A 27,414-nucleotide genomic window follows, 5' to 3' on the forward strand; every position below is an offset into this window, starting at 1 on the left:
AAAACTGGAATTATGGTTAAAAAACTAAAAATCGTGTTTCAATTTTTTGGGTGTTATTTTCCACTGTTGAGGCCTGAAACTTTGGGGAAACATAATTTTTTATGCAAGTTTATATTTTTTATTTTTCAAAATATATGGGGGCACTTTTCACCATCTTAGCCTGCTAGACCCTTTCTGTGTAAAGGGGTGATATATTTATGCATGAAAAAAACTTATGTCGTTAAGACTCCATCATTTTTGTAAAACAGTGTGTGATAGCATGCCATAAACCTGAGTTAAAGCTGTGTAATCATTTTTAATCACAGTTGTGAGATCCAACAGAAGAAAACAGGAAGTGCATAATTCCCGCAATAAAAAAAGTTTTGTGTACATTTTGTATTTCGTTCCGAAATCCTCACGAATCAAGGTTTCGTTGTTATTTACCGCCTACCTTCCAGTTGAGCCGAAAATTAGCGAATTAGCCACAGCCCAAACAACGACATCCGTCCTTAAGTGATTTCTTAATGTTTATTATCTGTCTTTACTTTTCAGCAGATTCACAATCCCTTATCAAGGGTCTAGTTGGTGGCTAACATTATGTCTTTGTTAGCTGGAGGCATGCAAACAGGAATCCTGGTAACCATGACGTCTAGCTGCAATTATTATGTTCTTATTTACATTTATTAGTTCTAGTGTCCATCCCTCCCTGGTTAAACGTAATAATCCCGGTTTTTACTGGTTTTAAGATACTTTTCCAAGATTTTAATGGGGGAGAATGGTGAAATTGAGTGTGAAGTAGGGGATACATAACAATAGAAATAATAATAATAAACGTTTATTTTCGAGGAACTATAAGATCCTAAATACTTTACAGAAATAAAAATTCACTTTACTTGTACAATTAGAAAACAATAGGAAATAATAAATATCGTAGAACTACAGCAGAAATATTATATTCAAAAGAAAATAAATAGTACCCTCCGTATAGCGACAACAACTTTCACTTACACAACTATACATGAAACAGTGATGATCTACAGCACAATACAATTTCATAAAATGAATTTTATTGATGGACATAGTCTCTGAACATCAAACAAGATTTAGGGGATTATTGTTGTCAGAAAGTATGTATTCGTAAATGGTACTATTTCGTCCCCCAAAGCATGCTTCCTCAATTTCATTGAAGCTGGTAGAGTTGCTGGGGGAATAGAAAAGGGAGCTTTGACCCTCTCCCTCCAATATTTATCTTTAAAATTTCCGGATTACCATTTATTTTTTATGATCTGGAGACAATAGTTGTATAAAAACTTATAATGTTGCAAATGAAGCCTTTTAACCTAAGTTTTAAAATTTTTCAAATCCCGGGGCCCTTGAATTCCTGTCCTCTACGAGGTAAAACTCCGTTGGTTATATTTCTTCTGTTGAATTGAGGAAATATTTTCTTTCGGAAACGAGGATGTTTTTTGCATTACACCGCTGGAGTTGAATATGGTCGTTGGAAAAGAGTGTTACTTTTGTAAAAACTAAGACTTATTGTCAATTATCTGTGAAAAAGAGGTGATTTGTTTATGCACAAAAACTAATATCAAAAAACACTGTCAAGTTTATATAACATGACTTACAGCATTTTATTTTGGATACCCGCAAGTGCGCAGAAAGTGCGGGAATTTTCGTTCGTGATGTTTTCTATTTTGGGAAACGTCTTATTCCTGCGTAATTATTTCGAGTGTTTATGGCCTTCTGTAATGTTAATTTTATCATTTCCAAAGCTTTAATATTTCATAAAAATTTGTTTTACCTTTCGTGAGGCACATTTGTTTGGACTAAATAATTATAACTTTAATATATAGTAACTTTAATATAAAAATATTTAGAACTTAATATTTTTCCGTTGTGCCAAAAATGTGGTTCTCCTCTCCTTTCTTATGCACGCAGTGTCGTAGGCGCTTGGAGCTGCCGATCTCTTTCGGAGGCGTTCGGCGAACTCCAGTCTTCCGGCTGGGAATTCCTCCAAGAGGGCGACACTGACGAGCTCCTCATCCTCAAGTTCATTCTGTCCATGTTCGTGGTGTTCCGTCCCGTGCAAGAAGAAGAAGAGACGTCGGAGATGCCGTCGACGCCCGCCGCCCTCGCCACCCTCCTGGACCGCGTGCACCACAGCGGTCTGTCCAGGGGCTCCCCCGTCCTCCTCGTCTCCTCCCCGTTCACCGGGGTCGCCACTTCCGAGAACAAGGCTTCGCACGTCCGCGGGAGGCACTGCCGGGACGGAGGAAGCTTCCGCCAGAGGGACGGAATAGACGACAGGGACGTGCATATTATAAGGAAGGACTTTTCCGAACTCCGCTCGCCTTTCATGAATTCCTGGAGCCAGGGAGTGGTGAGCGGGGACTGCATCACGGGCAGCCGGTCGCTTTTCCTGACGGACGCGCGGGCAACGGGAGGCTCCGAGGGCGGTCCGATCTTCGCGAGGTGTTCGGGAGACCAGTGGAAGCTGGCGGGGATGTTGCTCAAGTCCATATGCTACTGGAGGGGGGAGTGGGTGGGATTCTCCCTTGCCTGCTACCTAGAGCCATCTCTTCAAGGTTTCCTGAAAATTGGCATTCCGGGATCCATCGGGGAGAATGATGATGGAAGTGTTGGGGAAGGTGAGATCGAGGGAATAAATGAATTTGGAAATGAATTTTTGATTTAAAAAATGCGATGATTCTTTGCAATTTTCTATGAGAAAGAAGTGATTTGCTATGCATGAAAAATACCTACATCATGAATCAGTGGCGGATCAAGGATAGGGGGCTGGAGAGTAACCTCCCAGTAGTAGTGGGGGTCCGTACAAAATTACCATTTTTTCTATCGTAAATTGGATATCCCACAATGCAATACTGCACATATCCGCCACAATTAATACACTGTCATTGTAGGAAAAGTGTTCCTAATAAAAACCATAGCTTATTTTTTTACGGAAGTCCTATGATTTATGAATCAAACCACTTATTTAATATCAGTAGCGCTTATAGATCTGCGTGTCCGATTGGGGGAGCTGGCCCCCTCCCTTTTATTCTCCCATGCTAGGGAAGGAACTGTCGTTTAAATCCATGCACTTTTCTTTATCCCCAATGCAGAGCGTTGCCTCGGTGACGAGAAATGATAGTGCCTGACAGCACACATCAGGGGTATTCCTTAAAAACCGTGAAAGCGATTTCGGCCCTTCGGGCTCCCTCCCTATCTCTCGCGCCCACCCAGGCTAACATTGATAACAGTATCTACTTATACGATTTTGGATCGATAATAGTTTAGGGAAAAATATGTGCTCATAGATTAGGATTCCTAGATTGGCTGATCATTCGCTTGATACATGGAGTAATTAATTCTAAATCATGTAAAATTTTAGTGCAGTAGTATCAAATTAACTTCCCATACGAAAAGTATTTGTAGCGGAAGGAAAATAAGAATTTAAATTCCTTGTATGAGTTCGCGAATAATTGGAACAAATGTTTTTCCTTTTCCATTTTATAAAGAAAATATATCGAAATTTTATAATGAAAACATCGTGAGTAATTTGCATGCTAGATGAAACATAACCGAGCTTGTGTGTGAAAAGATGTGAAAACAGTTTATCTAAGGTTAGATCTACTAGGCGTTATTTTCCCTTGGGTTCCCAAGAAACTTCGTAAATATTCTCTCAAAAACGCCTTTTTTCGTTTAAGCAACTGTTGATTCTCGCGTGCTACAGTCGAATATAATCGTGGCACATGATACTTCGAATGTTTTTTCACCGGGAGATTCAATTGAATCGTTCTAATTTCCCCGATTTTCTTTACCCATAGTAGAGTATACATTTTCCCACGCAACGCGTTTTTTCCCTCGGCCGGCTCCTAGAATTTTCATCGCTGGCTGATTGGACGTCGGAATATTTATCTGCGATCGTAACCGAGCAGCGCGGAGTAGTTGCGTCCGAGGGGAGCAAGGCTTAGCCGCACCCCCGATGACCGCCTACCCTTCTTCCGGATCGCGATTTGCACCGCTAGTTTTCCTTTATTTCTGCGCCCGTGGTGGCGGCTAGCACCTGCCAACTTTGTAACAAGCACCGGTAATTACCTGCGCTACCAGCATCCCGCGGAACTCGAATTCAATTAAGATTTTCCCTACAACGGAATCGCCGATCATTGGGGGCACCCGATTACATTCATTATTCTCATGACTCCCCTTCTCACCTGATCTCTGCTACTGCAACAAGGACGATGCTTGCGGAAGTTGGTTTTACGGGAGTTTCACTAATTTACCCCATCCAAAAGATTGCATCTCATAATCCCTTTTATTAGTTGTCTCATATTATCTCAAACAGGATAGCATCGATAATACGAATCTGGTGGAAGTTTCACAATTGTAAAATCCTCCGTTTTCGCGCCCAAAATTCAATATACTTACTTATGAGAGGCAGAGGTAATGGCAAAACTCCTACTTGGGAAGTAGTGAAACCGAAAGCAGGTGATCTGGGGGAGTGGGTTCACGAAAAGTACTTTATGTAGATGTTACGATGTGCCAGTTTCCTTAATTTAATCGACGTCGTCGTGTAGAAATTTTAACTCGAAAAAAGACTTACGGAAATTTTCTAACACCTCTAGCCTCTATCGCAAATGACCCTAGAAATTTTGGAATTATGTTTTTCGATTATAAGTATCAATTTTAGAGACAGTCAGGAGTAGTGATTGTAAAAATACTAGTATTCACTGCTGTGGAAGGTAGAGAGAAAATCGTCTCTAAAAAGGGTTTGTAGTTATGGCTTTGAATCTTCTCTACCCCATTTTTATACCTATTTATATTTCCAAAAATATAATTTAATGTGTATGATTTAATTTTACTCTGCCTGAAAATTTTTGAGTCAGTTATACCACTTGACATCAATTTACCATCAGCATAAGGAAAACAGTATCAGTCCAAGTCAGCAGTAAACAGTGGAATCAAAAGTTTTTTGACCACATGAAGTTTTGCCCCAGAAGCCAGGTCTGTAAATTATGGACTTTTCCCCCTATATCTTCATAAGGGGCTTGATTTGGGAAAGGATTAAGGGAATGTGGTCTAGATATGATAGACGAAATGGGTGGGATTGGTTTTGGATATTTAGGAAGGGAAAATTTTACTCCATCCTGGAGGCAGCATGAGCTGCTATGAGTGAAAACTAGAAGTTACCATATAAAAATGGAACCTATTACCTAAAAGAAGAAGGTATGATCTTTGATTTTTCCCTCAAATGTCAGTCAGTGGTGCATAATGTAATCAAAGTCTTCTCACTTGGTGGGTTTAATCTTCGAAGATCTTATAAGCCTATACCTATAGGTTCTGAGAGGATTGGTCTAGAAGTCAACCTCCTGGTTTGACTACTGGTAATCATATTTGTCTTCTTGACTCATGTCCCTTAAGTATCTCAGTGCACCAATATCTAATACATAATGGCTTATAACCAAGCTTAATTAATTTATAAAATCATTGGCTCTAAGAATTAACAAAAGCTCTTGAAAGAATGATCAATTTCTTTTGGTTAGCAACCTGCAAAGTTGGGAAAACTGATTCATTTGAACATATATGTATTAGTAATGCTTTTTTTCTACTGGTCATTTTGATCCATCTTGTTCCTTAACGGTACGTGAGTGCTAAGTATAATATTTTTACCTGCCCAAAATAATTTAATTTTACAGTACCTACTTTAAGTAATCAATAATAATGGAAAGTTACGAAAGATTGAGGTGATACTTGATGTAGGAATTGCCATTTTGAAAGAATTGGCTACTCATCAAAGTGATGATGGGTGACGGTCCTTCTATAATGAAACTTAGCTAAAGGGACTTAATGTTAGCTATTGTGAAAAATGCATTTAATCATGACACTAAAGGGAATACTTTTGGATATTTTATCCATCATGAGCTCTGAATTCATGAGTAACCTGTGGTAATTTATCAATGTAAATGTAAGAATGGTATCTTGAAAATACTTGGAGTGTAATGAAAGAGGGTAGCATTCCTTGACAAAATGACTTACTGGACAAAACATAAGCTGTGCTCATTCACCAAAGAAAGTTTTTCTGTTACCTTCCTTCACATTATTGAGGTTATGTTGTGCCTCATGGTGTATTCTGGTGTAGGCTGTCGTTTCTTGAAGCATTGTTTCACGTACAATGCAATGGGACTGTTAACATGAAGATGGTTAAATTTATATCCCAAAATATTAATTTCTGAATGCATTATTTAAAAAATCAATCATGATATCTCTCTGATATTTATTGTAAATTATTAATGTATCATTTAATAGTATTTATTCTTTTCCTTCAATATGAGGTGTGGTATTATTCTAATCCCATTTTTTTATTCGAGTCCTGAAACTGTCTATTGCATGTCAATTGTAATATAAATGCTTTATGCCTGCCAAGAGTATTTTTTTTATTTGTGCAGTTACATGTTAGAAGCACATTTTTCATTTCATCTGTGCATTTTTATATTCCTTGTAAATTCAAATCTAATAACTGTTAAGCTATCATTACATTTTTATCTTCAACACTTGTATTCATTTCATGATATTTTATTTTAATTTCAGATATTATTGTTCATCTATCAATGTGTGCTAATTATATTTTCTATTGGCCTCCAGATGAGCTTCATGCTCTTTACGCCATTGCATCTTGTCCTGTTGTTCTTGTGAAGTGTGGCTATACCCAGGGTACTGGTGTACCAATCAATGGCAGTCAAGGACTGATTTTGACTTGTGCTCATGTTGTCCGCAAGGTATGAAAAATCACTTTGCCTTTTGTGTAGAGCTTATTGGTATTTAATCATCCATTTGAAAGGATATACTAAAATGAATCATATTTAAGTTTTATGGTGAATCAAATATTTAATTTTCTTTGTAAATAATCTTAATGGAAAAGTTCAGAATGCATAATGCAATTTTAGCTTTTCATTTTTATTATTATTTCCCTCTGTTATTATCTGCTATTATCATACTGTTTATCTCACAGTAACTTTTACTTCTTCATTTCATTCCTCTTTTCAGCATCATTTGGGACTTGAAGTTAGCTGGCTGAAAGGGAAAAAGTCAGCGACAATGAAAGCCGATGTGGTTTACCTTACAGCACCTGACTTTGCATATGATGTTGCCATTATTTCCGTGGGACCCGGGACTGATCTTCAAACCATTCATATCTCAAATGAGATGCCACAACAAGGTATGGATGAATTTTCAGAGAATGCTAGCCTTATGAGGCGACTACCTTTTACATGACCGAGTAAAGTAGAACAAATATATTTGACTAGTTTAAGAAAGTATTGTTTATGGTATCAATATTTTAGGATTGGAAGAATGGTCTTTTGGCCTTTGGAGGCTATCAACAACATCACTGGTCTACAATACTGGAATTACCTCTATCATGTCTGTTAACCTTTAACCCTAGGAAGACTGAAAAAAAATTATCGCGTAGTAGCCTGACTGGGTCCAATGGACCCTGAAACATTTTTTCCACAATATTACCAGTTTATGATGAATTTAGCCTGCGTTAAGTGATGGTTTCATCTTATTTACATCCTCAACATATTTCTTCGTCTTTATTATTGTTAAATTATTTTGTTTTAAGCTATTACTGCAGCGGAGAATAATATTATCCCCTCTACCAGAAATATCACTCCACCTTTCCCATTTTTATGAATGTTCATTTTCTGAATAACATTAACACAAATTACAAAATGGATTTTTTGTCAATGATAAATTAGATATATAACAAATTTAATGAAACAAAAGTATGATGAATTTACTAAAGTTATTAAAAACTGTTATGCTACTACAGGCACTGATTGCATAAAATTTCTGAATGATCTTGACGTATAATTTGCGCACATTGTGAAGAGGATGTTCGTGTCTTTCTATCCCTTTTGTAGTTGCACTTACGACACTAGGTTGCTAAGGTTTTCAAGGAGTGTGCCACATTTTCTTTTTCGCGATGTAAATTCTTCCGATAGTTGAATTTCTCTTGGATTCCATGATATTCATGAGATACCACTTTGTTAGGAAATCCTGTAGGCTGTATGGCATTTACAGACGTGATCTCGGGTGGAATCCCTCGTTTATTTTACCTCATGATCTCTACAATCGCTAAACCTTTGGAAAGTATTGGGCTACCTACTTATGTTTCTGGCTGATTGATCCCTCAACCATACGTGTAACTAATCTTTTCCCTTGATTGACCTCTCGACTTTTATGAGATTCTCTACCTGTGTATACTTGGACATTCCACTTGTATGAATCACTACTACGACTTGCAGTCAAAATTTTAATTCCATACTTTCCTCGATTTGATGATACAAACTCTCTAAAGGTACAGCGCCCACGGAACATCAATAACTGCTCGTCAACTGTCATGCAGGATCCTGGCACGATTGCATATTTCAAATATTCATTCCGCCCATCAAATATCTCTCTAATAATCTGCAACTTTTCTTCGCCTCTGCTTTTCCTCATTTCTGTCGCATTATCAAATCAAATAACCCGCAGTATTACTTTTGACTCCATAAACTGTTGCATATTGGTTGCCCGTCTAGTTTACTCCAAAGCTGTGAAAAATTTTCATTTTTGACTAGTAAAAATGGTATGTATTAGCAATGCCAGAACCTTAATTATTTCAGTCATCTTCTTCATTCTACAAAGTTTGAAAAACTATATGCCTTTCGATGGTGGTCCATTTTCTAACAACATCAAAGATGTTAGGACGCAAAATTAGCAAAAAAGCAGAAGACAGAATAAAAATTCCGCACGGCGCACGGGATATGACGCAAAATATTACGCCTTCGCATTCTACCCTTTTTAGTGGCATGAGGTTTTGTTTACCACTCCTCTTTCAGATTGCGTGAAATAAAAATTTCTCCCGTTAGGAATTCCCTATTTTCGCATTTCTATCATCTTCTCAGAAAGGTGAAGAAAAATCGCGCAAGGTTCAGTTCTTCTCCATCCTTATTCAACATTTTAGGCTTCATCTCCACCGGAGTCCACCCTCCTCCTGTTAGCGCTGTATATTTAGATGCTGAACACGTCGTTCTGCAATCTTTAGATGAATGCACTCCAAATGTGTGTCACTATTAGCAAGCTTGTGAATAAAGTGACAATGAAATTTATCAATTTTTCATTCCAAACTTTACTTAGATATAAATGGAAGATAACATTGTTCGTGCTACTCCTTAGTTGTAAATTCAGGTAAAAATTAGAAAAGCACTGTCTCGTATTATGTTTCTGATATCATCAAGCAATTCAAAGAGTTCAATAGTTTTGCTAGAACAGCTAATTTTTTCAATAACTATAAACAATCCTTTTTTCTTATTACCTCAAAAATATCTTGATAGTTATTTTGACTGTAATATCCAAATGGCGACGCCGACTTCTTAGCTCCTCAACTACACAGTCTATCAATAGCCACTCTATGAATTCAGTCACATCAATACCTCACTACAAAAAATTTGGTACCACCAAGCATCCTGTAAAGATAGGAATAATGACATTGCTGTATATCATAGTAGTTGAAAATCAATACACCACTTCATCTAACTAATCCATCTGAGGAGTAAACGATTTGGTAAATGAGGTAAATACTGAAGAAGTACATTAGATTGAAGGAATATAGTCTTTTATATAATCCATAAAGTTTTGTACCTACCATGCATGGTATCAAAATGTAATGATGGAATTCAAATTCTTCGAGGTCTTCAGTTAGATAGTTGGAATAACAGCAAATGTCGGCAGGCAGCGAGACCACTCCAGCTTGCGAGCGTAACTTCTGACTGTCCACCACGAAAGCACCGCAGACACTATATGAACGGTCTCACATTTAAAACTAACAGATTATGGGGCTGAATGTAGATAATTCACACTGTGAGTGCGTCCAACCAGAGAAAGTTGCAAAAACTACCCATTACGAAACGATGTGGATACATGTTTCTCACTGTGTCACTCTAAATGTGACATTAGAAGAGTATATGAAAGGCTTCAAGCCAATCCATAAAAAATGCCCACTAATTGGTAATAACTATCGCCTATGACCTTGTATATATCTCCATAAACATTGAATCTCCCAAAAATACAAAGTAAATAAGAAAATTGCTGATAAGTTGAAATGAATTACCCATAGCATTGAAAATAGTCGACTGGGTCCAATGGACCCAGTCCGTCCACTATGTAACTTTGTAGTATAATATAAAATGTAATGAGCCCATTCTCGTTATTTCTTGCTATGTTTTAGAGAACATATATTTAGGAAAAGCCACGGCATCAAAATCAGTTTCGTGCATTTTTGACATAATTATAAACTTTCAAAACTACCAACTGGGTCCATTGGACCCAGCCCGTCGTTCTAGGGTTAAACCTTTAATGCTGACATATTTCTTTTCTTTAACAGCCCTCACTACCTAAACCATACTTCTCTTTGCCATTCTTCCAGTCTGCTTTGGTCATTATCTTCAACAGACCATCATGCATCATTATGTTAATAATAGGGTAGTTTCCTTCATCAAAGAAAACGAAATGCATTGATTGCGATTCCTTACCCACCATTAGTGTATTCATAATATGCAAATTATTTAATAATAATATGCAAATCCCAGTTTAGACGAATGGCAATGGTCAATTTTAACCTCATTAGAAAAAGGCCAGATCGGTGCCCATGCGATTCCACTCCATGTGACGTCACAGGGGCCTAGTTTCTATATGAGTAGATAGGAGTTTTACATTGTCTGAGATTACCAATGCATGCATGAGGCGCAGAGCTCAGGGAAACATCTCTTAATAATTACCCATTAAAATTACCTAAGTTTGGAGAGTTTCCTTCGTTTGATAGGGGAATAATAATCCTTATTTAAGCCAAGTGCTACCTGCTAGCAGGGTACTCAGCTACTTGCTAGCAGCCTGCGTTGTATCAGCGCTCAAGCCTCGCCCCAAGGTCACCCCACATGCCGACAGCTGGAACCATAAATATGTCACATGGTGTTTACCCAGCATTCCTACTTAGCCGTTGCATTTTTGTGTGCTTGAAAATTTTCACTTTTCGTTTAATCGCGAAAAATAGATATTGTCATTCAAAAATCTAAGAGCGTGAAATGTGTACTCCAGGAATAATAATCTTTCGATTTAGGCAATAAAAAATAATAGGAAACCACCCTATTGTATTGTTTTATATTTTGCTTAGAGTGTTAAAATACTTTTCTAGAACTAATCTTAGCGAACTCTCTTCTCACTTGATTAACCTATTGGGTCTCCATTATTCTTTGTCGTCATATATTGAATTTTTTCACTCTTGACTTCTGTACTGCTGACAACTTCCTTTCCTTGCTGTCATAAAGAAATATGATCCCGTTGTTGCACCTGATGAATTGAATCTATTGTTGTATGCTTGCATTCTAAATCATGAGTATTCATCTCTTTGTAGGATTTCCTCATTCTCAGGGCTACTATATTGTGAATTTCCTTCTTGATTAATCCATTGCTAGTTAGCCTGCTCCTCAGAAAACAGAGCTGGTTAAAACTCCTAGGATCTATGGTGTTCTGTGATGTTCTTTTGGGTATACTATGATGCATCTCCACACTGTAGGAAACACGAGTTACAAACTTGAACGGCCTGTTGCCCAGGCATTCCTCATCTCCGGTGAACACACCACCGATGGTAGAGATGGGTGTGGTTCCCCAAAACCTTGGTTGGAAGATAGATTTTTTTTTTAATAGGGTGCCAGATGCTTACATGGGATGCACCAAGTGAAAGTACGTCACAGTCTCTTTTGGCAAGATGGATTTGAACAGACAGGAGATTAATTTCCACAAAGAATTAATAATACTTCACGGTCATTCTGAGATTAACAAAAATTTTCACCATTCAAAATTTTGCCTTCATTCAGGTAGTTTCCTCTAGCATATCATGCGTATGGGTCACACTCTCCGACAACATTGACTTAAAACACTTTGTGAGATAAAAAAATAAATAAAATATGACTCCATTCATTTCACAAAGAAAATTATGCTGCTGGCACCACATATTTGGGTGAGGAAGAAAACCCTCTCTGCTGCCACATGGTGGAGTACATCTTATGAGAGAAAAGAAACTCTCGGCCCGAGAAAGAACCCTGCAATGAGAACATTGCACAACAGAAATGCGGAGGAGATTGACCTGAGGAAACTGAAGATTGGGCGATGGGGCAAGACTTACCTAGACGGGTGAATCGGGAGGTGTGGCGGAGAGGACCTACTGAATAGGTGGCTAAAGTGCAAGAGACCTACACGCACGTCCCATGGTCGGTAGAAATCCTGGGAGGGGAGAAGTGGTGGGAGAGGAGGGGGGGGATGAGGGAGTGGAACGCAAAACCTGTTGTCATGTGCGCTCTGTAAATCGCAGAAAACCCCGAAACTGAAAAATTTTTCGACCAGCTGGTCGGCTAGGCACAGACTTTGCGGTGGAAACTGTGACAATACCTATGCCACAATGTCAAAACATACACAGTTTTTCTGTGCTGCTGGAGCCTTGGAGTATTGATACATTGCATTATAATTTTATAGTTATATAGGGGTGGAGGTGTGGGAAGGGTCTGGGCTGCTTTTTCAAGGGTTTTCTTTTTTCTCGAAGTGATTGGAAGGCAGGATGAGCTTATTGGATATCCTTGTTTTTTGCTAAAATTTTTGTAATGTATCCATATTTTTTGGTGCTTACTAATTGTTTCATCATGAAATTTTTTCCCTTTCCAAGACTTCTTCCTTGGTATTTTCAATCTGATAGCTGGTGTATCAAAGAGGTCCAGTAAAATGACTCATGCTCCTCCTAACTTGTCCTTATGGTTCTACCTGTCTATCCTTCATGTACCACGTCACGCATTCAGTAAATTTATTTTCTCCATTGGTCTCTTGTTTATCATTTTATTATTTACACCAGATGGTGTCCCTGATATGCCTTTATGGTTTGAATTGCCTTTAAGTCATCTCACATGCTGGAGAAGTCATGTTCACTGTACTTTCTTTTTGACAGTATTTCCATCTTTGCTTTGTCATCTTTACACTTTCATTGGTTCCTAACCTCTCCAATGTGTGTCTTTGCTGTTAGTTGTGTGACCATGACTTATTTGACTATTGCCCTTTCCTAGATCATCACCAATTTTATCCCCATACTATAATGTAAAATTTCTGCTTCCTAGATGCATGTTTTATCCATTTTCTCTCTGTTTTCTCATTTTTATCCTTAAATTTTAGAATAGGTTGAACTCTTCATAGTTACCAGTTTAACCTTGAAAAGTGTCATACTTCCCAATTTTGTGTATATTTTCTATTAGATGTAATCTCTGATCGCTAATCCCTTTGATATCTTTCTCTTTTCCTGTTGTTTATTCTGTGATTATGGTTAAATTTTGTATTTTTATTCACTTCCTCCTTTTTTTGGTAACTTATTTCCAATCCCATGTACTGTTTATTGTCGTAATCATTTTGCGATAAATCATGGCTTTGCAGTTATCATTTACTTACTCCCCATCTGGGGTGGATTCAAGCCATTGTTTTGGGGGTTGTGGCAAGGAACAGTCTTCTCTACTTGTTCTCTCTTATGCAAATCCACTCAGCAGCAATGCATCTGCTTAGACCAGTGACTGGAAGACGTGCACCATTTATTGTTTAGCATTTTTTGTTGAGATGGTGAAATAAAAAACTTAGTTAGTGATTAGTTAGTTATAATTAGAGAGCCACCGCAATGATTATTATCTTTTCAATTTTTCTTAAAATTATGGGAGGCGGCCACCCCCATACCGTAAATTCGCCTTGGCTCATTATTTGTATGTACTTAATTTTGATTTTTATTCCATCAATTAATTATTTATTTTATTGTAATATATATATTTATTTATTATACATATTTAAAGATTCAACATTTTACTTTTCAACTTTCTTGCCTTCATTCCTCTCTTGGATTTTCTGTCTATTTAAATTAATCAATGTGCAATGATAAGTCTGAATGACGCTTTGGTGGACTCATACCACTCCTTCTATTAACAATTTGGAAGAAATCATTTTATCTCTGGCCCATTAGCATGAACTCTTAAAATGTATTCTCTTGCTATAATCAACTTCCCCTCCAATTTTTTCTTGCTACAGGCTTAGAGGATACATCAGATTTTAAATAATAAAGCCTCCATATCATTTTGGTGTAATATGCTCTATTCATCTCTTCAACAGAATGGTTGCTGTTTACCAGGATCATATCAAAGATTTTCATAAGTGCCTTTCACTAGTCCATGGTATTGTATAACTCACATTGTCTTTGTATTCCTCCCTTTTATCCTTAGGATTCTGTCATATGCTCGTAGCTAATATCTGAAAAGGCATTTCCGGAGTTGTAGCTCTTCTTAAATATAGTTATTTCCAAAAGTTATTCTTTCTAAAAAAATAGTTTCTTCAGACCCAGTCCCTGGTAGTGTATTTTCCTGGTGTAGTGGTAAGTCTCAGACTAATGTAATTCACTAAGAGAATTAAAATTCTATTATGGAAATAACTGAACTGCTAAGCTAACTAACCTACCATTATCATTTGGAATGGACAGAACTTTCTCTGAATGTAATGTAGCATGGTATTGATGGAGCTTTCATAAAAGGATAAGAGACTTGAATTGCTTGGTAGCTTCATTAATCAGAAATATTCTTGCTCTTGCTGCTGCTTAAGATTAGATAAGAAGGTAACTAAAGATTTTCAATGGTTACCCCATTTTTGCACCCATAGTCTTACTGTCTCCTGCATGTTATGAAGCCCTTCTCCTTTTTATTTCGTTCACCATTTATTTTGAAAGAATCCATCAATACTCAATTGCTCTGCTTGGCTTCCGGGTTGTGTTCTGCATTGATTCATCTTCCTGTGGCAGTTTTGATGGCATTGCAGCAGGTGTCTTCAGGCTTGAAGTGTTTGATGCAAGTCGCAGTGTAGAGGTGATGTGTTTCCTTAACATCTTTCCATTATTTCCTTAACATCTTTCCACTATTTCCACGTCTATCACGATATTTACGTCTTTGGGTCTGCTGCGTGGGCGTGCTGTCACCTGCCGTTTGGCTTTGTCTTCTCTTCTAAGTGAGAAAACAATTTGCAGTTTAGAGGTGATAATCAGGTGCAAGTTTTTTCCAGTCTTGTATAAGCCTAGGTTTTGGAAGGGTTCGTCCTGATTGGTCATCCTGGTCGATTGTGGAGGAGTTTCTTCCAGGCGTTGGAGAACAAATAGCTGTTATCCCTGTTTAAATTAGGTATTTTGGCTATTTTTGATAACCCCTCGTATGAATTGTGGATGGTAATACTTCTCTATAGTGATGAATTTAGCATTCTTGAAGTCCACTTTGTCCATTGGTCCTTCCCATGCGTGCTCAGCAATGGCGGATTGGCAAAATTGTCTATTTTTGGTGGCCCTTTGATGTTCATTCATTATGCATTTTAAGGCTTGTGATGTTTGGCCAATCTACGAGTCTCTGCAAGAGCACTTGACTTCGTATATTCCACTTTGTATCTCCATGGGTACATGGTCCTTGGCTTCACACATAAGATCAGCTGTCTTCATGACACAGTTAAAGCGTATGACTATGCTGTGTTTTGCAAGAATCCTTGTGAACGGAGGAGACAGAAGGTATGGATGGAGGGAGTACTCAGCGGGGAGGGGATGTTGAAAAAGGTGTTTGAGGGTAGAATGTTAGGGAAACGAGGGAGGGGAAGGAAAAGAGTAGGATTTTTGGATAGATTGAAGAGGAGTAGGCCTTATAGTGAATTGAAGAAGGCGGTAATGGAAGGAAAGGAAGGCTCCTAGATCACTTCTTTAGTACTCCATGCAAACCTACCTTAATTGGTAGAATTCTTAATAATAATAATCTAATGAGGTCCGGCCTCAAGGCCAAGCGACCTTGAGGCGGGACCTCATTGTTTTCCTGTCTGGCTGAAAATCCACCTCAAGGAATCGCCACACACTGTCAGTTCTGCCTTCAGTCCGGGGCTGAACAGTCCAGACGTTGAGGCCAAACTGAACGTGTATGGTAGGCCTGAGGCTCCGGTCAAACTACGCAGTTCCGGCCTCAAGGCCGGTATGGAACGTGCATGGTAGGCCTAAGGCTTTGGGCATAATAGTATCAACAGTTACTGATCTTTATGTATCTATTCTAGGTGATGCTGTGTGGCTGGTGGGGTATGCCATGCACTCTGGACCAAGTAAATCCTCTGAGTTAGACTCTCCTCTTGTATCAAGAGGAATAATATCATCTGTGATGCCAGGAAAACTACCTCCACTACTGCAGGTAAACCATGTAACTGGCTAGCTATCAGTATAGTTGCTGCAGACATCCATCCTCTTCTTATCCCTATTCATTTCAAATCATCTAGGTCAGAGCCCTTCTTTCTACTTCCCTGTACACTGAACTCATCTTGCTTTAGGATTTTGCCAGTACATAATGAGAGAGAATCTACCATTTTCATGGGTTCTGCAGAGGAAATTTTTTGCCCTATGTTTGGCCTTGTGTTGACATAAAAGCTCATGTGATTCAGTACTAGCATATCTACATCTACATAATACCCCGCAAGCCGCCTAAAAGGCGTGTGGCAGGGGGTGTTAGGACACCAGCCGTTTACAGCAATAAAAAAAAAGTGCTCTTACGAGGTTGGGACTAGCGTTTATTAAAGTCCTTTATGGTTCGGGGGAAAAAGGAATTCCCATATCTATCCGTTCAGCAAAACATCTCTCTTAATTTATCGCTTCTATCGGACCTGGAAATATAGTGTGGCTCTAATATTATGTTCTCTGTGTCGCTCTTAAAGATATCCATTCTCAATTGTTCCAGCAGTCTAAGCCTAAGTCTCCAACGGTGGAGCAAGTAATAGCCATTATACCTCTTGCGAACAGATATACAGGAACAGGAGTGGTGCGGCGACAGATAAACATCTATCTGATAAACGTAAGCATAAATCCAGACGAAAGGCGATGTTTTTTTGCATCACTAAATTTCCTTCCTCAAATAACGACTAACTATTCAAACAATTTATAAGCGCCGCACTGAATAAAAATCATGCAAAGCATTGTTTCGTCAATCATTATATTTATCGAACGACAGTTTACCACATAAATTTGAGACTGAGAACTCCATTAACTTCATTTCTAACAGATCGCTAGCAGTTACAGAGGTTAAGGAGTCTTGATGAAAGTCTTCCGGCGGTGAAACCCTCGCTATGGCGAGAGCCAACACCGAAAGGGTCTCGTAAAAACCAATTTTTTAACACGCTTATTATAGGGTCAATTGACGGTGCATCGGCTATCTCTCGTAATAGCGGGAGTGTCGCTATAGCCCGTACTCGCTTTAACAAGGTTCCACTGTATAAAAGTTGGGTAGGTGGTGACCGGCTAACCATCACCAACCAGAAAACTTAATCTGAATAATTTTAAACGTCCTCAAAGTTGATCTTGCAATTCATTGACCAAGTTTCTGTCTGATGAAATTTTTTGCTCAACACGTATGCTAAAAATCTGAATAACATGATATTCGGATATGGTTATTGGAGAGATCCCTTCCATCTACAAAAATCTCACCTTGTTAGCATTTTAAAAATTCTAATCAATGGGAAAGCTTTAATGAAGTGATTCTCTTTTGTGTAATTCACTGCAAAGTACAATTGAAATTAACTGATGCACTTTAATTGCAGATTCTAAAATACAAGGACGAATAGTGTGAAAATGTCAGGGAGTTATTCAAGACGATTTCTGCATATAAATGTGTTTCCAAAATGTCAACAATGCCCTCTTCATACAGCTCTTTCCACTAAACTTTGGAGCATTTACCCTCAGAATGAGTACGAGGAGGTAACCAAAAATAACCGGAAATCGCTGCATGCCTTTTTTCTCACCACCAATTAAGCTCCACCTAGCTTTTGCATTTGTGATAACTTCACTTACGTAAATGAGAAACTGGTTGTTTACTGTCACTCCAAAAAAATCAGTTAGTGTGAGATAATCTAAACTGTATGCCATAAAAAGAGTGTGGCAAAGAATATTTATCTTCCTTTCAAGCATATACCAACTGGAATTAGAAAGGCATAACATTGGGCTTCATGCTCAGCACACAAATCACAGTAAAGATTAGGAGATACAATTGTATAATTTTTTGTTACCTATATGTTTTTAACTTGTTTTTATTTTAAGCATTTAAATTTTATAATGTTTTATTGCAGACTACTTGTTGTGTCCAAGGTGGTAGCAGTGGAGGAGCAGTTATCAGGGAGGATGGTACTTTAGTGGGCTTGATGGTTTGTAATACAGCTGTTGAACAATTTTTCCCAGGGTCATCAAAATCTAAAGTCGTAATACATCCCAGCATTAATTTTGCCATTCCTGCAATCACTTTGAGTGATGTATTGACAAGATATTATGAAACAAAAGGTATGTTTATATTCAAATTAATGTTTTTTTTCAGCATTTTAATTAAAAATGATATATAATTATTATGTTTGGTAAAACATACCATCTGTTGGGGTTACATTCCATGGTTATGCTGAATTTCCCTGATCTGAGCTCTAGGAAACTCAAAAAATGGGAAACACGTTTATATTTTATCCATTTCAATGCGGGAAAGAAACACTCCTTTGATATGCATTAGTTACGGTGGACATTTATGTAAGCCAGTAACATGTGTCTTGTCTGATAATGAGGATAAGCTACTGTGGTTTTTAGGAGTCTTTTCTTAGAAATTCACATTTAAAAAACGGATTATCATGTGAATGGTTTATACCACATTTTTATACATTTGAAATTACAGTACACTCCCGATTATCTGGGCTGATGATGGGGAGGGATGGCACGAATAATCGGAAAACACGGATAAGCCAAACTTTCACTTAAACGTCTTGTAATGCTCATAATTTACGTAAACCAAACAATATATTATTATTTATGCAGTTATTCTGTTATTTCAGAGTGCTTCCCGGACTCATTGAGAGCTTTCTTTGCAAGTTTGCGATCTTTTTAGCGGCGATAATATGGTTGTACTCGTATTGTTAACGCTCCATGTTAGGCCTGGTTTCGAAAACCTCACATCCATGGCTGTGTGATCACGGATACAGAAAAATGGTTTGCACGAATGCTTAAAAACCATTGCTCGACGTCAGAAACTATACTGTCAGGCACCACGCTACGTAATCGCGTCTTGCACAAGTTGCCCAGGTTGCACCTGCTGCATGATGTGTATCCGTGATCAAGGAGCACGGTCGGGCTCACGTGCGAGGCTTGGAAAACAGGAACATGGTACTTCTGTGAATGCAGCTAGCGCGTGATCGCTTCTGTTTTACGAAGGGGATTCTAACTGAAATCCAGGTGAATAGTAGCATAAATGCCGTAATTCCAATGATTTTGCGTCCGTTTTTTATTAAATAAAGATCGAAGAAAAAATTGAGCGAGATTGAAAATCATACACGGATAATCTGTGACCCGGATAAACCACAGCCGGATAATCGGGAGTCTGCTGTAATTCAGAGGTTACCATTTCTTTGAGCTGGCAGGACCATGATCTGAGCTAGACCAAAACTGGCCATTTCTTAAACACTGACAGCAATTTGACCACTACAGAAAGGATGCAGCAACAGATGTGGATGTTTATGTACAGTTAAACCTGTGTGCAGCAAACCCCCAGATAGTGAAATTTTGGTGAAATCTCCCTATTTCAAAGTCATAAACCTGGTCTTTGCCCCTCCAAATGGACAATGTAAAAAAAAAACCGTCTGTGGTGTTCCTTTGTGATCACGAAAACTCTTTACAATTAAGTCTGCATTTTGGCCCAAAACAGGAAAAGTGTACCTCTATAGTAAATTTTTATAAAATAAAGATGTATAATATTTTGCATCTATGGGTTATTTATTCCATCTATAAGCAGGAAGTAAAATTGGAGTGGAGGGCACTTGCGTCATAACTGTTCTGTCCAGGCCATACTTTCCACAGTGCCTTGATGCTATGCAATACCTCTCATTGATAATGCATCTGAGGTCTGAGATGAATGGAGGTGGGGAAAATTTGCATTGTTCATGTGGTTCTCTGATAAAAATTGCCTCAGGTTTTATCCCCAGAGATCTAGGTTTAAATGAAACGCGGATATAAAATTGCCAACATGCCATGTTACCTGAGCAACTATGTATCAGAATTTTTGGAGCAGCCATCAATCTGTTCTTGTGTGCTTGGTGCAAAACGAGACCCTTATTGTGTCATTTTAGATGTGAAAAGTAGTGGGATCAGGTTGCTTTGCATTTTTTTTCTTTGTATTGATTGGGTAAGACATTTAAACTCATATGACTGTAATTTAGCAACTACATAATTGCTCCAGTTTAATAGTTTTAGCATGCAAACAGGGCAAAAGTGGGACATGGGAACAGCACAAATTTTTAAATAAGAAAAGTTTGGTGGAGCACTGAGGAAGGGTAAACCTATCAGAAAATTAGCTAAAAGTGTTAAAGAGTATTTAGTGGATGAATGTATGGATGATATGTAGTGGATGTCAAGTTGAAGATTACAAACATAACGTGGCACGCTTGAGGATGATGCTATATTTTGGTGCTTAAGAGCATGTACACTGACTGGCTATTGATATTATTCAGCTTCTATGAAGGCATCATCATATGCAATTGTGATTGTGACCTCTAATATCGTAGAGATGTATTTGGATTTCTATGGGAATCAATCAATTCATTTTATTTCTTCAAACTAATGGGAAATTTGTGGTCTTTCAAGCCAAATTGCTTTTGATAGCAAACATTTATGGCACAATCAATTGCCTTAAAGTGTTGCCTTCCAGTGCAGCAGCGCTGCGAGGGGGGGTTTGGGGGATAAACCCCCCCCCCCAGAGCTTAGAGAAACTTTTAAGTTAAATCTATTTTACTTCATTTGATTAATATACTTATAGAAGAGTGTAAGTATTAATGAAATATCCCTTAGAAAGCCATAAAACTCACCATTTTGAACCATTTGTCCGTAAACATTTCTGGGGGAGGGCCCCCACGCCTCCCGCTTATCCTGGCGGGTATACCAAACACCCCAGGTCTAGTTGCGCCTAAAACCCCCCCAGCCTTCATTCTTTGCTGTGCCCCTGCCCCAGTGATAAAATCGGCTAGAAATTCAGATAAATCGTGTAGTACTTTGAAAATACTTAATCCAGGGGTATTATATTTAATTTTAGGCTGTAACTAAGGTTAGCAGTGGAGCATAGGGTTTGAATCAATGAGGATAGTAATCATATCCATTAACAATACACAAATTGGAAATGGCCCAATGATAGCCATGGTAGTTTATGATAAATAGTAATAATTGTTTACCATATGTGTAGGAAAGGTTGTTATGGCAAATGAAACAAGATTGAGAAATTTACGTTACTTGCATCCTATAATGTTCAGAATACTTCAATCCCCCTGTGACAATGCAACCCACACTCCACCTCCATACAGGTAGGTCCAGATTTTTCCAGTCCCAACGAATTCGTTGTGTGGAGATGTTACTGTACATGAAATCAATGAGTGAGCAACGAAAGGACATAAGTCTCTAAAAAGTCACCAAAATTGGGGAAAGTGATTGTCCAACATAAGTGATATCTGCTGGTTTTTGTGAGAAATACCTAAGTTCTTCAGCCATTTCTCAGTGCAACAGTAGAGTCCTTACAGTAGAGTCCTTAATGGTTGGAAACCTTTTACTTGCATGACAGCTGTGATGTCTAACCAACTTACTTTCTTATGGTATGAAAAATTCATGCCTTCCTTAACCGCCCTTCCCTCACAGGGATGAAACATTTGTGGTGTCTATAAACTGCCTTCATAGAGAAAGGGTTAAAAATGACTGACTAGTGTGTAACAATAGATGTAATTTTTTTACCGTCTTTCAATGGAATAATGGTTCACAGTCATTCATTATAAAATTTCACATTAACTATCTTAATACACTACAATATAAGAAAAATTATTCAAAATAATTTTGTACCGAATCCTCTAATCTTATATTCATATGCCTAACATCATCCTGATTCTGCAATTGTAAGGCATTGCAATGGTAATGGGAATATTGTGCTTCACATATTTGCTGCTTGTGTGAGGAATTTTGTTTCTAAATCATTTTTTATGCTGTAATTTTTGCTCCGGTTTTCAATACTCTAGTGAGTGATCATCAGTGGTTGGACATTTGAGTGAAAGTTGATTGATTGATGTAGTTATTCTGCCTTCTGCCTTGCTTTCAAACCTGATTTTTTTCTTTTATTTTCATCTTATGTTTGCTTTATTATTTGGAATGCTGATGGTTAGAGCTAATGTTATCATAGGTAAATTGAGGGGCAGGCATGGGGGTGCGTACCCTCCACCCCCAAGAACACTTACAAAATAGACAAGATTTTTAATACAGTTATCATTCAGTTCGCTTTATTTTGTTAATCATTGATCCTCAATCATTTAATTTAATATTAATAACTTTTGTATCAAAATAAGGAATATTTTCGACAGTAATTGTTGTATTTTGTTTTTAATCACAAATATGAGAAGACCTACAAAAGAACACTTACAAAATAGACAATATTTTTAATACAGTTATCATTCAGTTTGCTTTATTTTGTTAATCATTGATCTTCGATCATTTAATTTAAAATTAATAACTTTCGTATCAAAATAAGGAATATTTTCTACAGTAATTGTTATATTTTGTTTTTAACCACAAATATGAGAAGACCTGTCAGACCCATGTGCAGTGGCGGCTCGTGAGTCAAATGCTAGGGGGGGCGCACTCCACCGGGGGGTCATAATTTTTTAATATTTCGTGTATTTTATTAAGTTTTTACGGCAATATAGGAATTAAATTCTGTGATGCCATACGTTCCGTTTTTTTTCAACAAAAATACCTAGTTTTCCTAATAAAGCTTGATTAATAAATACTAAATGCAGTAGACTCTCGGTCATACGGATCGGCTTAGTCCGGACTCTCGATGATACTGATCAATGATCTTGAAGAATAAAAATATATTTGCTGCGATATTTTGCAAATACAAACGAATATACGTAACTTTAGGTTTTAGCGTCTACATTCTTCGTGCGGATATGCCCGCAATACACTTCTGTTGTTCGTTTTGCAATAATAATGCGTTATTTGTCAAATCTATACAACATTTGCAATGATTTAGGTAGCAATGACACTTGTAACACCTGAGGAGGGAGGAGAGTGTCACTGACTTCCACTAGGCAACAAACACTACTAGAATACCCGCGCTTTGCTTTGCAGATGTAAACTTTGATGGCGGTGTTCGCGATACTTCTTGAATACAGTATGATTTAAAATCAACAATTAAACATTTCTCACACATTTTTAACAAAATAGGAAATACTCACAGGCCTTTAGTTGTATTGCAAAAGTCCATCCTTCTTTCATTTTGTCCAGCAAAGTGATCAATTACACGTTCGTTGAAATCAGCGCTGGACAACAATTTCTTTCTGATTGAACACATGGCAAGGGCACTAGTCTATAAATAAACAAGGGACGACACAAAATAGGCCGACGAAAAATACGACCAAAAAGAACAAGGTGCCTGGACACAGAATTGGGACAATTTTTCCCTATATTTCCCTTAAAAAAACGAGCACTGTTGATTAATTCAAAATTGTCTTCTTGAATGTACACACAGCACTAAGAAACTTCTTAATCGCCAATTACGCACAATTAACTCCTCGAAAATGATGTCTGAACTCATTTCACTCCGTTCTTTCCGAGAGTCTTGCCGTTACTATAAGGACGACTCAAGGGAGATAGAAGTCGTGGTCCACTAATGCTGATTCAGCTGAGGGACGAATTTAAGGTCAGCAAAGGCATTCACGCAAACAAAGGACGTCACGGACCATCTCCTTGAGTCTAAGATTCATATGTGGTAAACACACGAGACGCCAACGGGTCGCATTTGGAATAACCGTGTCTTCGAAATCATTGCCATGATATAACAGAAAATAAGTTCTAGATCGTAAAAGAAGACGACTCGACTGAGCCACAGATGGGAGCTGTAAGGATTTCCTCACTGATATGAACTCTTCGAGGCCACTTAAATCAGACCCAAGTGGGCATTTTCCGTCAGATAGCTACCGCTCTGCCACTGAGGAATTAGGTGAACATGAACTAATACAACAAGGACGGCTAGAAAAATGATGAACCTACACACAAAAGGTGCATTGTACGCGGCACTTCATGACATTAATTGAATGACTCTATTTAAAGTCACGCTTAACGATTTAAATCATATTTAATCCTTCACCCTTTCACGCACGCAACTATTTCTTAAATTATAAATCAGTGGGGAATGTTAACTGATTTTTCCTAATACTGCAGGTCTTTTGATAAATTTATCTGAAAAATAGGTACCGTATTTCTAATCATCGGGAAGATATGAATACATTGTTAAGGCCTAAATATTATAATATTAGTTTCCCCAAGGTTCTTGAAATTCGTAATCATAACAGAACTGTGTCAAATACTCGAGAATAGTTTTCCTTCGTCAATACGGCCTTTAACTGGTTGGATTTTATGTGTTCCGGAATTCAAACACCAAAAAACGCAAGCATAATGGGATAATTTATTTACTGTAGCAATACCTACCAGTAATTAAAAATTAAAATCGTATAACTACACCCAGTACAGTGACCATTCTGATTCCGTACGTCCCTTTTCTGTGGCAGCACCAAGTAGACGCCAGATTGTACGCCCGCCGGCCTGCGCAGCGATGTCAACTCACACGTCGCTCTGCGCATTTTCGGACGACGTCCCAAGAGTTCCATAAGACACAACGTTAGACGCGTCATAGCACCAGCGGCCCCCACCACTACCACTCTCCATATAACTGCATGGGGATGGATTGGGACGTTCTGGCCAGCGCCCCACGGCTACAAATACGAACTTCTCGCGCTATTTCTTTTCGTGTTTTTCCAACACTTTCGATGTATGGGACTGAAAAAACGCTTTGATTAATCAGATGTATAATTATAAATTAATGGATATTTATTTTTTTTACTTTTTCAAATATTTGGGAGGGGCGGCGTCCGAGAGTCCTTATGGGCAAACCGCCACTGCCCATGTGTCCCCCAGGAAAAATCCTGGATCCGCCCCTGAATGTCAGTGATCCCCATTGACCAACCACTCTGTTTTTTCAGATGCATCAGTCCTGAATGAATTTCAATGTCCTGATGATGGAGTTCAACAAGTTTGGAAATTGAGAGTTCCAGAGCCAAGAAGGAGTAAACTGTAACATTCTCCAATGTAGAAATGGTTAGTTTTTTGAAACCCTTCCAGTCAGATTAGTTTGTAGGTGTTTTGCATTGAATGCCATTGTATCCTATGAGTGATCTTGGTGTGAATCATTTAAGGATAAATTTGGTATTCATGTTTTTCTGGGTCTGTTGCAACATTCCATTATTTTTGCGTTGCAAATTATTTACTGATTTTATCAGGTAGGTAACTGCATGTTAAAGGGTGAAGTAATTTCCCCTGATATTTTAGCTGGCATTTGTTTAACATTTTCAGGGGTAAAAGAAGGCTGCTATTTATTTTTTTTAAGTTTCTAGCAAGGATCGACTGATTATTTTATTGTTATAACTACTGGATAAACATTCACTGTGTTAGATTTTGTGTTTTAATTTTGATTGTTCAATAAGGTTATTAATGGTGCAAATTATCTTCAAGAACTGTGAACCCTAATAATGTGGATAGAATGGATATTTTGTCTATCCCAATTTCATGGTACTGGTGGTGATTTACTGTGGGGAATTGTGGTTCCTTACATGGATATAAAACAGAATTTTATTAGAAATACCATGATGTGGATTTCTTATTTCTACTGATATATCAATGAAGTATGCATGTTGCCCTCTAAGAATTGGCTGACTGAATGAGGATTTTTAAAAATGAACGTTATGAAAGTTTAATAGACTGAAAGAGTTAGGGGTTTTTGTGATTACCTATTTTGTCTATAAAAGTTGATAATCTTGTGCAACCACAAACTGATGAGCGCCTTAAGTGAGACTGCCAAATGGTGCTTTGGTGGCTGTGACTATGGACTTCCTGATATCAGCTGTCACTCAAAGTGATGGTCGCTGTATTTTTCCTTGAGGTATGTAACACATATATAAGATATCAAGCCATTATTCTGGTTATTCATGGATTTGGATGGAATGTTCAATTAAGATCCATGCTTTTTGTTTCACTAAGATTTAATGGTCTCAATGAATAATTACTGATTTTTTTGTGTTCTATTCATAATTACAACTTGTTAAAGGGTCTATGTATTAAGCGACTTTCATTGTATATTCATGAAGTCTCAATTCCCTTTTATTTTTACTGTTTGTGTCTAAAAATGATGTCCATGTCAATAAAGTACGAAGGAAAGCATTCCATTATGTTCATCAATAAGTTGTTTTCATTTCATCATTAAGGATTAGTAAATTAAATTCATGTAGCTCTTCACTCTATTATTGTATCATATAGTCTTCTCACTCTTTTTTACTTTTTCTTATTCACATCATTTTCTTATTCTCATTTTTTGATTGCTTATCTTTCCTTGACTTTTACTGCTATATTCATCCATGCCTTACTTCAATAAAGAAGTATGCTCCAGATGTAAGTTCTGATGAATTGTTTCCTTATTTCTGAGCTTGCATATGCATACATATTTTTTAAATGCTACTTTCAAAATTGTGTAACTATTAATGAATGAATTTATGACAATGAAAGCTATGAATCCTTATTTATGTCTGCATAATGCAGAATCAAGTAGCATGGCCAAGTGGTCTAAAGCACTGCCAATATAAAATAAATAAATAAAGTAATGCGTGCCAATAATTTAATTTTATCAAAGTTGGAGCATAAATATGGAAAAATTAAAAATTATCTTGTTGGAAAAAATCAGAGTAAACTAAATAGATTCATGCCTTTAATTCTATGCAACCAAATTAGTGTGACGAATGATATTGTCATTTTGACTTCAAATTTTCATTAAAATCAGGTTTCAGATTAGATGAGCCAATTATAAAAATTGTAAGTAAACACACAAGGATTTTTTAGGTGGGCAGGATGAAATTATGTGTCGGGCCGGATGTGGACTGTTGACTGTAGTTTGGAGACTCCTGGCCTTAAGGATAGAGCTTTGACTTGCTGATTGAAGTGTCCTGGTGTCAAATCGTGGGTGAAGCCTTCGGACTCCCACAAACCAAAATCTTCGGAGTACAAGGTGGCTCAAGGAATGGAACTAGCCTCCTTACCCTGAATGCGTGAAATTCACACCCCTGTATGTGAGTCCTTGGTCCTTGGTGAGGTCTGCCCATACGTATCTAATCCCTCCTACAGTTTGAATTACTCAGTGAGTGAATGCAGAATATGAAAATATTGAAAAT

The 27,414-nt window shown here is 37.7% G+C and overlaps 1 protein-coding gene across 2 annotated transcripts in view; it reads left to right on the forward strand.

Annotated features, from left to right (window-relative positions):
* The window catches only part of LOC124157362, a 385,239-nt gene extending 358,817 nt beyond the window's left edge, over positions 1–26,422 (forward strand). For both annotated transcript variants that reach the window (XM_046532026.1, XM_046532027.1), the window contains 6 exons: positions 1,918–2,627; positions 6,622–6,755; positions 7,024–7,195; positions 16,159–16,289; positions 18,211–18,418; positions 25,180–26,422. In XM_046532026.1, coding sequence (XP_046387982.1) covers positions 1,918–2,627; positions 6,622–6,755; positions 7,024–7,195; positions 16,159–16,289; positions 18,211–18,418; positions 25,180–25,274 — 1,450 coding nt within the window. In that variant the 3' untranslated portion in view covers positions 25,275–26,422. The remainder of the gene's footprint in view (positions 1–1,917; positions 2,628–6,621; positions 6,756–7,023; positions 7,196–16,158; positions 16,290–18,210; positions 18,419–25,179) is intronic.
* The last annotated feature ends 992 nt before the right edge of the window (positions 26,423–27,414 follow it).

This window comes from Ischnura elegans, chromosome 4, assembly GCF_921293095.1.
Source record: "Ischnura elegans chromosome 4, ioIscEleg1.1, whole genome shotgun sequence".
Lineage (NCBI taxonomy): Eukaryota > Metazoa > Arthropoda > Insecta > Odonata > Coenagrionidae > Ischnura > Ischnura elegans.